The following is a 12,839-nucleotide window of genomic DNA, read 5'->3' on the forward strand; positions in this document are numbered from 1 at the left end:
ACCCTTGTGGACTGTACTTGACTCCACTTAGGGTGAAAACCGGACAAGCATGACAGATGAGAGTTATGTGGGCTGAGAAAAGTGCACTAAATGCCAGTGAACAATCGCGATTAATTGTATATTATTATTATTATTATTATTATTATTATTATTATTATTATTATTATTATTATTATTATTATTAAAATTGCAATCATATTTTTAGATAAATAATTGAGATAAGGATTTTATTGGCGATGGTTTTTGCGAATTTTTTCTTGAAATTTGTATTTATAGTGCATAATTCAGTTTACTGATAACTGCAGATATACCGGGGCTGTTTATAGTGCCCTGTGACACCCCCCAACCTCCATCTCGACGCTGCCATTGCTCCTTCTGTTTACCCACATATCTGATCAATGCGTGTCGTCATCAGGGGGGGACCATAATGACGACTGGCCTATTAAGAATGACAGCTCTGGAGAAAGAGAGAGAGACAGTGTAAATGGTGATCCCTCCCAGAGCTCCCTCTTCGCACTCTTGAGCTCTCGTCTCTCAGGGTCAGACCGGATTGCATCCCCTCTTTTGCAGAACCCTCTCTTTCTCCTAAGGACTCATCCCCCCCACACACACCTCCACCATCATCATCACAACCAGACACACACCCCTGTGATCTGAAAAAAAAAAAGAAAAAAAAAACTCGCCGGGGTTTTTGACGGCTTGAACTCCCCCGTGAAGTCGCGGATTCGAAGTCGTGCTTGTGATGGAAAGCAGAGAGGAGATGGTGATGCTGGCGGAGGCAGGTCAGATTGGCAAGAGTGGCGCTAATTTGTCGGAAGGTATCGGGAGCCCTGTGCGAGAACCGCAGGGGAAACAGGTCCAAAAGAGCTGTTTGAGCCCCGGCGCTGCGCCCTACTCACGCGAAAGGACGGAGATGGACGTGGAAGAAAGCGCACGAAGGAATATATGCGCAGATACGAGGCAGGTTGGCACGTCCTCCTCCGGAGAGAGACGCCGTACTGATTTTCCCCACAAAGACGGCAGCAGCTCAGACACCGAATCTGATTTCTACGAGGAAATTGATGTCAGCTGTACGCCCGAAAGCCTGGACTACCCAACAGTTAAAGGTAGGTGTAGACCATGTTTAGGGGCTGCATGCCATCGCAGGTTTTTCCCCCCCAAGTGTTAATTGTGCTGATTAATGACTGAATTAAAATGTCACATGCAGCCGGATTAATACATGTTTATTAACACGTGCAAGGAAATGTAAAAATTGAAAGTATGCTGTTTACCCTCAGTTAAAAGCAGTAGCCTATAACTGCAATCTGTGCTGCACAGCTGTTCTGACAAGTAATCTGTGTGGCTGCAAACATGCTGAGGTGACACCCACAATCTAACAGTTTTGCTCACAGTTGGACGATGAGTTGCTCCTACAGCAAATCTACCTATGCAATATGTTACTCCATTCTTTGCATCCCATAATGGATATTTTATAGCAATTAATATAAATGCAAATGCATTGCGGAACATTTAACTATGACTCATTTGTAGTTGCCGTATAAAAATAAAAGGGATGGCGTGGAGATAAACTCATGAATATAAACCAATTAGGCAAAATAGTCAACTGAAAATATCTAAATGTACTCTGGAAAACAATGTTAGCAGACACTCATTTTTTAAGGAAGGCCAAAACAAAAAATAATAATCAAAAAATATAATCAGTAAACTTGAAATAACAAAATTTAGCTAGGTTTCAAATCCAAACACTTGAGAAAAGAACATTTAAATCGAATCACACATGTAAAACAGTCATTGAGATGTTCTTCTACTCTGATGAACATTTTACGCCGCATGCTAAAAACAATTATTGTGCACTGATTCAGGTCGAAATGGAGATTCTCCGGATCACCCGAGTGATACTGGTGTTGACCCGGGTAAAAATATCCCGGGTCAAGGCTCTCTTTCCTACTCAGCTGACCAGATTCGCCGGTACCGGACTGCGTTTACGCGGGAGCAGATCGCACGGCTGGAGAAGGAATTTTACCGGGAGAATTATGTGTCCAGGCCGCGGAGATGCGAATTGGCGGCGGCCTTAAATCTACCTGAAACCACCATCAAGGTAAAAACCACTTTGTCCCAAGAGAGTAGGGACAGAGTCAGGCCTCTATGGCAGTAATGCACGGCCATATTTTGTGAGGTTGTATTGATAAAGCTCTCAGACGCAGAGGGCTGAAAACGGTTTTATGTTTATCACAAAAAGTATAGAAAAATCAGCACATAAAGTGAGCCTAAGGTAGAGAAAAGCACATGACCTGTTGACAGGAGCTGGAAACCAGCAAACTTACAGCAGAGGCCTTTGTATATGTAGATATTCCCCCACACACACACACACTGGTACAAGAACAAGTGTAAGCAAAACAAGTGTTCACCAAGAAATAAAAAATAAAAAAACTCGCTGCATTTCCAAATCCATGCGTAAAGCGGAAGCTGTGAGCTACATGTTTGCTTTTGTCATTATGGTCGTCTATGGATGAATGCAGATTTGTGGTTAATGTTTGACTCGATGTGTCTCTGTTCCAGGTGTGGTTTCAGAACCGCAGGATGAAAGACAAACGCCAGCGTCTGGCCATGACGTGGCCTCACCCCGCCGACCCGGCCTTCTACACGTACATGATGAGCCACGCGGCGGCCACGGGAAACCTGCCCTACCCCTTCCCATCCCACCTGCCGCTGCCTTACTACTCCCACCTGGGTGTTGGGGCTGGCTCGGCTCCAGCAGCCACCCCTTTTTCAACTCCCCTGCGCTCTCTCGACAGTTTCCGGATGCTGTCCCACCCCTACCAGAGACCGGAGCTCCTGTGCGCGTTCAGGCACCCTTCACTATACCCGAGTCCCACTCATGGCCTCGGTCCCGGAGGAAGTCCCTGCTCATGCCTGGTTTGTCACTCCAGTCAATCCAACGGTATCTCAACCAGGCCCACCGGCTCGGACTTCGCTTGCTCTCAGACTAGCAGGACTGACGCTTTTGTCACTTTCACGCCCTCAGTGCTCAGCAAATCATCATCTGTGACATTAGACCAGAGGGAAGAAGTGCCTCTTACCAGATAGAACGAAAACTTATATTGTTCTATAATAGCCATGACCATAAGCTTTTTAATCTAACAAATAATATGACCAGGACTGAAACAATATAAAGAGGCAGCCTGTGTGCCAGTGAAAGTCAGCTTAAACATGGAGCAAGATAATTAGCCATCTTCTGCTATTTGACGCACAGCGGATGTCACATTACAGAAAAAATAAATAAATAAATAAATAAATATATACACCATTGCAGTTCCAGGACAGTGTGATGAAATATGACGGTATGGGCACAAAACCAGTTTTGATTTTTAGAAGATTAAGTTGATGTACGTTAGAGGGAGGGATCCAGACAAACGTTTAATATTCCGTGATGGATGGCATTAAGGTTTTTATCATTACTTATCGTATCTTTACGCGTCCAAATCGACCTACATGTAGCGTTAGTTACGCGAGAATGATGCTTTCCATCTCTCTTTTTAACAAGGGGATTTGTTAACAGACTTCGGTCGTCTCATTATAACCAGCCCTCTACACTGGGCCCTGCACGCCGCCCTGGGCCTGAATGTGCAGATGCTAGTGAAATTAATAAGTGATGTATATGTGCGACCCGGTGAATTTGGGGTGTTGAATTAATGATAATACCAGAAAGGGATCGTTGCTGACAAAAGGTAACAAGGCGCCAGGGGAACGGATTACTACAGCCTGCACGGTTTGACGAGGGGGGATGAGACGAGGCAGGACCCAGAAGAGGATGTACAGAGACAGAGAGAGGACAATCACAATATGCTGAACATTCCTAACGCCATCAAACACCTTCTCTTTCTGTTTTCTGTCAACGGTAGAAGAATCGGTTCTGAAGGAAATGTGATATTCAATTTTGCTCTTCAAGCAATGTTTTTCTCTTTGCAATGCTGCATCAGTGCACCAGTATGGTGGCATTTCGTTGAGAAAGTGGACCATCTAGTGACAGATGATTTTTTTTCGTTTTTTTCTTTTTTTTGTTGTTCTTAATGTTTCATTTGCAATAAACATTGTCAACGAATCAATAGCGCAATATCGTGTTTGTCCTATCTAATCTCTAATATGATTTATTTAAATAGCCAAAAGGCAGATATGAGGATTAATAACATCTAAATGTACTTTAATGGACAAAGTCAAAATAAAATATGATTTAAAGAAGTTCTGTTCCCTTAAGGTCATTTTATTTTCGTTTAGCACAAGCAGGCTTTTAAGGCTTTACTACACTGACAATTGGTTTAACACCCCCACCGTCCCTGCAATAATAACACTAATTTTGTTCTCAAGTGGTCGGTGTCAAAACACCAGAGCGTGCCCCCATATCTCCTGATGGGACCGCTAGATTGACCGTGACAGTTAAGTGGTCCCCGGGCTCCGTTAACAGCACTCATATTTTCTCTCCGGCCACTTAATAGACACGACAGAATTAGTTTGTCTGAAGAAACTGGAAATGCAAAGAGATCGATCCTTCAGAGAGGCCCGCCACCAATCAACGGGATCTTAATTGGCTGCATTTGACTGGTGCTGCGCAAATTAAAAGGGTTTTCTGAGCATAATAGGATTGGCGAAGTGCTGTGGCCCATAGAGAGAGACACACAAATCAAATTCTTAAAATGGGCTTTACGTCGTAGATGAGATAGGTCAGAAGTTATTGCAGTAATGTGCAGAATAATGCCTAACATTTAACAAAGTTCAAATGGCAAAAATATAAAAATATTGGCCAGCTATATAGCTATATCCTCTACATCTCCAAAGCTACTATTTTATATGAAACACGTCCCCCAACCTGCATACTAACGAAATATTGCAAAACGCATTCATCTTAAGTTAAACACAAATTCTATGCCCGCATTGGAAAACCAGACAACAAAATGTTTCATAGTTGGTAGATTTTCATTCCCTTCGGACGGCTTCCACGGTAAGAGGCTCATCCTAATCAGTCAGTCCTGCACCCACACACCGCACCAATGAGCGCCTCCTTTCACCCCCCTTCCACCCATACAAGCGCTTGATTGATGGCCTTATTAACTGGAGTTCTTGTAACTGTGACCGAGCTGATTAAAATATGTTTGGAATAATACACCGTTTAAGCCGCCCGGTTCGGGGCGAAACCACAAGGCAGATTTATGTAAACTATCAGCCGGTGTCTTTAAGCCTGTGTAGGGACAGGGGTCATGCAGGAAAATGGTTTTCGTTTGTGCGTAATAAAATCGCACCATAAAATAAAGACGAATGGAGCTGCATATTCAAGAGGCAGAGTCGCTCCAAAATTCTGGTAGCGGGTTATTTTTAACAGGCTGGAAAGCTTGGATCTGATTTTCATTTGGTTGCACGGGAGCTGCAGCACTACACGATCACCTTCTAAATCTGCGTCACTCCATTCCAGAATGACACATTAAAGTGAGGCAAATTACAACCACGTTCACCCACCAAGGCATGTGGATCGCCTCTATTCACTGCATCAACTATATGGCGTTATCCTCAGCGGCCTCATCCGGCATCAACATCCATTTAATCGCTGGAAGATTATATATGACTGAGCTTGAAGATATGATGGGCTCATAGATTGCGCACATAACAGCAATTACATCAGGCTTATAAGATCCTATTAGTGAGAATTGGCTCAGGGCTCCCCAGCTCCCACATATTGCACAAAGCGTTTTGATAGGGGCGGTGCAGTGCAGCTGTCCACTGACAGGAAATTTAAAAAGAAAAAAAAAAAGAAAAAAAACACCAAATGGATCTGTGGCTGCTGCTACTGCTGTTAGAATTGGATTACATCCTAATTTACTGGCCCTTGTCGCAACGCAAGGGGCTGGCGGAGGCGTGGACTGACCAATCACACAGTAATGATGATGAATGGGAGATTAATGCGCATACAAGCAAGACAATTTAAGCCTTCATCTGTTTAAATAGACTTCCAATATCATTTGGAAAACGGAGGTCACGTTAAATCAATCGGGGGACGCGTGAAAGTCGTTTTCGGCTGCGTCTTTATCAACATTATTTACGGTGCACCGGAGACAGCTATATGCTGCAGGAAAATGGACCGGCTGCTACTTGCTTATGTGACATGCAAGAGCATAAAAAAAGAGCAGGGAACATTCAGGATGTTAACACATCATCTTAAATTCTCCTTTTTAAATTTAAACCAAGTGTAGTTTCTGTGCGCAGACATGCTAGAATTCCTTGTGCTCACGGATTTACTTAGATGTACACAAACTCACAGTGCCGGGCTTTTTTTTTGTTTGTTTTTTTTGTAACGAATGGTTTGTGTAACAATGCCATCAAAACAAGCTATGGGAGTATTGTGTACCCCACCTCAAAGAGTCATGCCGGGCAGATACTCACCTCATTTAAAACCCATATTTAATTTCAGTGCAATGTGTTTACATTTGACTGTTAGTAAACTTCCCCAAATCATTATACAGCCTCTATACTTATTTAAAGTTGAGTACATGGCAACACTTCCTCTAAATTTGTTTGTTTAGGCCCACATTCAACATCTCAAGACCGCCAAGAGTTTTTTTGGCTGTCAGATGAACCATTATTTCTTTTAAACGTGAGAATTTTATGTCACTTTATTCGACTGACAAATACAGTGGACATAAAAGAGAAATCATTTAAAAAAGAAATATATGCTTACACACGCAGATGTTGTCCGATGACAGTTGACTTGGCAGCTGCAATAATAAGTGTAATAAGAAGTACAAGTGATAAACTGTTGCATTTTTCGCATCACGTTTTACACAAACAAACTTCCCCCACAGTGAAAACTAGCTGCTAGATCCCAGCAGCAGGTAAGGCGTTGGGAAATACCATACGGGTGGAACAGAACACAATGTAAGAATTGTTATAAAATAAAAACACAGAACATATACTTTACAATGTCTTACACATATAAAAGTTTAAAAGAAATCATGTACGTGATGCAGTGAGACAAAAAACAACAACAATATAATACCAAAGATCAATTTTGTCTCTGCCCCACACTCCCCCTCTCATTAATATGGTCTGCTCCCGGTGCTTTTAAACAGGTGTGTAAACTATTAATGCTCTTTTTTACGCAAAGTAACCTGCCGATATTACGGAAGAGGTGCGTACGAGTTTTTATATTTAATTACTAAAAATACAAAACAACCTCCAAACACTAACACAAATGTTTAAGTTTGACGGTTTCAATTAAACTTATGTTGGATATCTGAAAATTGAGTTGTGTCAACTGAACTTATTTGTCTTGGTTGAAAACGTTTCGCTACTTATCCAAGCTGCGTCTTCTGTTATGTTGGATACCTTCAATTAAGTCCGTGTGCTTAGGCCAACAATATTGTTTGTTTAGTGATTCAGTTAGTTGTCTATGAGTTACCAATCGAAGATTCTACTCTCCAGTGTCCATTAATGAAATATAGTTCCAGAACTTTCCATGTGTTTCATTATATCATGCATGGTCACAATGTTTTGCCTTCAAATAAACAAAATTTATTGGCTTTACACTTGAATTGTTCGACTTTAACTCAAATGTGTGTGACAAACTTCAGCATTTATTGCTATTATTTTGATACATTTTAAGAATTGCTGTAAGTACTTCAGGGTCATGGTTTGTGACTGTGGCATAAGAGTATGGGACATGCTTTTCACAATGCCACACTATTTGTGAACGTTTAAGGAGTTAAAAAAACGAGGGGTCAGTGAGTCTTACTATTTTTTCCTTATAGTGTTGAGCAAAAATAGAGCTTTGACTTAAATATTCCATAATTGAAAAAATGAAAAGCATATGTTTTCTGTAGGACACTACCCCATGAAAGAAGAATATTTAGTACAATGACAATTCATGTAAACTAGTACAGGAAAATATTCCTTTGAGGCCAGGAATTATAAGAAGTTCATACAAAAGAAATGCAAAATTCTAAATATTATACAGCTAACTGGTTGAAATTGAAAGAATAAGGTAGGGTTGGGTAAATTGTCACCCCCCACCCCCCACACATACACCCATAAAACAGCTGTTAGGCTGGTGGATTGTGAACCAGGATAGTCTCCTAGGGGAAACGTGTATGGATCACAGTTGATCTCTGCCCATTTTCTTCATTTTTGCTATTTTGTTCTTGGGGCTTTTGGTAGATATAACATTTCATTGTAAAAAAAAAAAAAAAAAAGAATATTCTCTGAGTGCACCATGTCAAAACACTTCTGTTTTTAACTTGATGTGAAGCTTTGCACTTTTTTTTGTATTTTGAATTAGTGCTGGTGATTGAGTGCCTCTGCTTGATGTCTGTGTTTAAGGCAGAATGTCCTTGATTTTATACTACTAAAGTGTTCAAGAAATTATTGCAATAAACTACTGCAACTTTCCAACATGTGGAGAAGCTGGGGATTAACTACCTGGTGTAGGATTAGACATAATATAGGTCTGGAAATGAGTATTCATACACAACTAGAAAATAATCATGGCAGTGCACAGTGGCAAAAAGCAAACATTTCTTATGATCTATCACCTCCAGTATTGATGTTTGGACTGGGTGTGTCACAGCACAATGTTTTCCCATTTCAAATATTGGGGTCATTTCAGAGTTCCTGCAAAGTGTAATGTGAAGATGACCAATCTCATTTGGTTTTCAAATTAGTTTTTGCCTTTCTTCAATAATTTTGTCTGTTTGAAGCAGGGGATGCTACACTCAGCTGTGCTTGTTGCAGGGTCTATTTACATTGAAATTCATAGGTGAGGCAACTACACTAGTAGGATAAAAAAATGAAGTTGACATCTTTCAAGAAACAAAGCATTTCTGATAAGATGTTTTGCCTTAATTCGGCAGATCTCAAACACAAAACAATGAAAGGAAAGTAGCAAAATTTGAGGATTCAAAGGGACTGTATTAAAATAAGACTAAGATCAATAGTTGCTCCTCAACCAAACATTCTAAAATTATTCTGATGTGTTGTCACTCACTTTTGTTCATAACGATCTCTTCTTTGTGACAGTCATCTGTCAAAGAAAATTCAAAAGTAGTAATCTGGAGGATGGGGTCATTCCCTCTCCTTGCTGGCAGGTACTGAATGTGGACTGTGCGGCTAAAGTTTAAATCAATTTATGTTGTAGAAATGTTTGATTATAGTTATATTATGTGTAAGCTGGGTATTCTGAGGACTTACAAAAGCATTTGAATTTGAAGTGTGCAATGATACTGTAGGTGTTTTTAAAATAATTACCATCCAAACTAAGAATGGGAGAATTCAGGAATTTCAGCTTCCTCCCTTCAGGAATGAAGTCTAATGTAGAACTCATATGCGGTTATATTACATGTCCTAGTAGCTCAATGGGTAGAGCAGAAGGATGGGATACAGAAGCTGCGGGATAAAATCCCAGCCTACCCACAAGTTGTGTACCTGAGTGAGACACTCAGCGCTAGCTGCCCCGCAGCTGCCCACTGCTCCCCATAGGGGGATGGGTTAAATGTATGTAAAATATGTATATGTGCTCAATGACAATAAAGGTTGTTCTTCTTCTTAAACAGATTATTTCATGCAAACCCAACAGATGATCAACTTAATTTCAGAAATATGGTGTGCCTTGTGTTTCTTCCCTTTATAAATTGCATGACTCTGCATCCTCTAAGTCCAAATCCACATGAAACCTCCGGTCAGAGTGGCAGAGCACACAGGGTCCAATGCACTCAATCAGCCTAACATGATAGAAATTAGCTCACTGCAGAGAGTTTCTTCACCAGCCTGCAAGTGTGAAACAATGACTGCATTACATTCATGTGTATATGTATCTACTAAGCCACCTTTCTGGTCAAAGTGTCAATACTTCAGTATGACCTAAATATAAACACATGCACTTTTTGTGTGTGTCAGCACATGAAACTGAGCCCAACACAGAAGTTAAAGAAAACACCCCCAGCTTAGTTTAGACATACAGAAGAGGTAGATTCCTCGCTTCTTCTAATGTACAAATGTCACTTAAAGTCCAAGTAATGGTCACATAATGGCCAAGTGTCACTTATTGATGGGAGCTGAGCCACTAGAGTCTCCCAGAACTCTTGCTCAGTGTTGTAATGATGATCAGCTTATTAAATTTAATTTGATTGTTCAGCTGCTTTCCCCATGACATCTTATTTTGTTTTTTGGAGCTGCTCACTGAGTACATTGCAGCGTGTGATATTGTTTAAAATGATTTAATAAGCACTTTGTTTTATGACAGAGTGTTATTATTTTACAAGCCTCTCGGCAGCCAACGTCTTTGCAGATCAGGCCAATTCTATCCACACCTCTTTTTATTTTACTATGCACTGGCTGCTCCACAAGGATGGTGGCTGAAGGCGACAGGAAAAGTTGTGCCCCTTCTTTCCCACAGAATCAAACTTACTCCCGACCAAAGGGCCTGTTCCCACAGCCTCAGTGGTCTTGCGTCACTCAAAATGCAGTATTTTTACAGCAAGATTGTGCTGAAATGAAGGTCTATTTGAGATCTTTGCCACGATCTAACCAAAAATCTGCTTGCAGTGTGATATTCGCTGGTAATGTAAATGCTCAGTGGGGGTGTGTCTGCTTGTGTATGCCTACCATTTGGAGTTTATGTGCGCCTGTGATTGAGAACCTCATTGCTGCAGTGATGTATTCTCATTATGCCCCCATACCCTGACCGTCACACCCATACTGGTCCTCTCCTGGGGGACTGGGGTGTCTGGGCTTCTCCTTCTCTCTGCTCCTCCATTTCCCATCCCTCTGGCATTCTGACTTCAACTCCCCCCATCCCCCCACCTTCACTGAAGGTGAAGTGCTCAGTTGTCCTGCTGCCCGATGGCTACTGATGGCTACCGATGTTATCTGTACATGAAAAGCTGACATAGAAGTTCTGAACTGGGTGTTGTGTGTAGTAAATTCATTATAAACAACTGAATAAAAGAAAAACGTATGGACCCACATATTTTTTCTGTGAAGCGTCTTTGGAGGACCTAACTGTCCACTAACCTTTTTTCAGAGCACTGGTTGTCCATTCACATAGCACCACAAGCTTTGGGCATCTCTTTATGGTAAAGTGCTTGATATTTCAGCAAGAAAAACATTCTGCATTCAAACAGTTTTGAATCCACAACCAAAGCTGTTGTATTGCAGGCTGTAAATGCTAGATTATTTCCAAGTCCAACACCTTCTGTTACAACTTAGGCTTAACAAAACACCTCTGATCAAATGGACTAGTGGCAGCTGTCCTGTTATTTTGCAATAGAGTGATCCCCATGGGAGGCCTGTTTAGCTCCCACAGTTTGAAGTCACTAACCCATCGTTTAAAAAAAAAAAAAAAAGCTCATGTGTACTAGCTCCTGTTTTGACTTTTAACTGCGCAGGCGTTGAGCAAGAATATTAAGCTTGGCAGTTGGAACAATGCTATTTTAGTCAGGTGCCTATGATATGGGTGTGTATTTGTGTGTGCAAAGGCAAGATAGGTTTGGGGAGGTAAGGTTACACCATGGGAAAGGCAGTAGAGGAGATGGTGGTACCAGATAGTGAGCGCATCAGACAAGGAGCCAAGAGCTAGCTCTTGGTGCTTTAATGGATGATTTGAAACAAGGCTCTTGCTGTTTGGCCTGGTGCAGGCCTCCCCAACACTATAAACCTCATGATTAACAGGGTAAAGGTGGGGTCAGGGCTGTGTATGTATTCAAGGCTCATAGAATCTCTACAAACAAGCTTGTTTTCACAGATGATTCCAAAGGCACAATGTCTGTAAATTAAGTATTAAGTTATTAAGTATCCTAAAGAGAGGTGAAGAATTAAATAATAGTCCTGTTCTCTCTTTAGAAACATTATCAATGTTGATAATATGATGTCCTCCAATAAACAGCCTGCTGTGTAAAAACAGAAAGAATGTGATTTATTCTCAGGTGTCTGTGTTACTTCACCAAATTGTAATTTTTTATGGTTATTACAAATTGCTCGGCACTTATTTCATAGTTTCATGCAGTAAAAACTAAGATAAAAAGTAATTGAGAAGATATGTGTGTTTTGATTTAACCATGTGACCAGATTGCAGCTACTACTCGCCAAATATAGTTTTCAGTTCATGCCTCATTTGGGAAAGTTTTGATTTTAGACAGTGTTAGTGTTACTTGTGTCAGTGTTACTTGTGTCTAGTCTGGAAAACTGGAAGTGATGTTTCTGGCATAAGTTATGGGGGTTTTGCTGAAAATCAAAGAAAAGCTGTTTAGTTAGCATATTGTAACATAGAAAAATGGGCAGGGGAATACCCATGTTACATTACCACTGTTAACAGAAAAATCACAAATTTTATTACAAATTGTTTGTACAATCCAAGCAATTGCTTATACTCTGTAAATGGACTGTGACCCAATTTCTGTTGAGATGTCTGTTTAGATCAACTTGAAAGCAATCAGTGAAGAGACATGAATGAATGGCTAGCCGGTTTAATAAGGGAGACAGACTGACGCTGATAGACCTGTGGCGTCTTCAGCTTGTGACTCACAGACCAGGAACCCAGATTAACGGGGCAGAGAGCGTAGCGAGGGATTCCTGTTTCGGTCAGCAGAGTTGAAGGGAAAGAGAGGGAGGAAGAGTGTGAGTACATAAGGAGAAGAGATAATAGGAAATCCTTATTTTATAGATTCCTGTTTATAATTATTATATGTATGTGTGCTTGGGAAGAATCACAAGCCAAGCATTAAAAACCAGGAATTAGATGAAGAAAGGAAGATGTGTAAAGAAGAAGAAAACAAAGACACTGAAAGCGAGGGCTAAGATCAAGA

The 12,839-nt window shown here is 40.9% G+C and overlaps 1 protein-coding gene across 1 annotated transcript; it reads left to right on the forward strand.

Moving 5' to 3' along the window:
- The first annotated feature begins 465 nt into the window (after window positions 1-465).
- Window positions 466-4,172, forward strand: evx1 (even-skipped homeobox 1). Its single transcript, XM_067481702.1, has 3 exons — window positions 466-1,106; window positions 1,863-2,098; window positions 2,560-4,172. The coding sequence occupies exons 1-3, from the start codon at window positions 743-745 to the stop codon at window positions 3,085-3,087; spliced, it is 1,128 nt and encodes a 375-aa protein (XP_067337803.1). The 5' UTR covers window positions 466-742; the 3' UTR covers window positions 3,088-4,172.
- Window positions 4,173-12,839: the final 8,667 nt, after the last annotated feature.

This window comes from Channa argus, chromosome 1 (assembly GCF_033026475.1).
Source record: "Channa argus isolate prfri chromosome 1, Channa argus male v1.0, whole genome shotgun sequence".
NCBI lineage: Eukaryota > Metazoa > Chordata > Actinopteri > Anabantiformes > Channidae > Channa > Channa argus.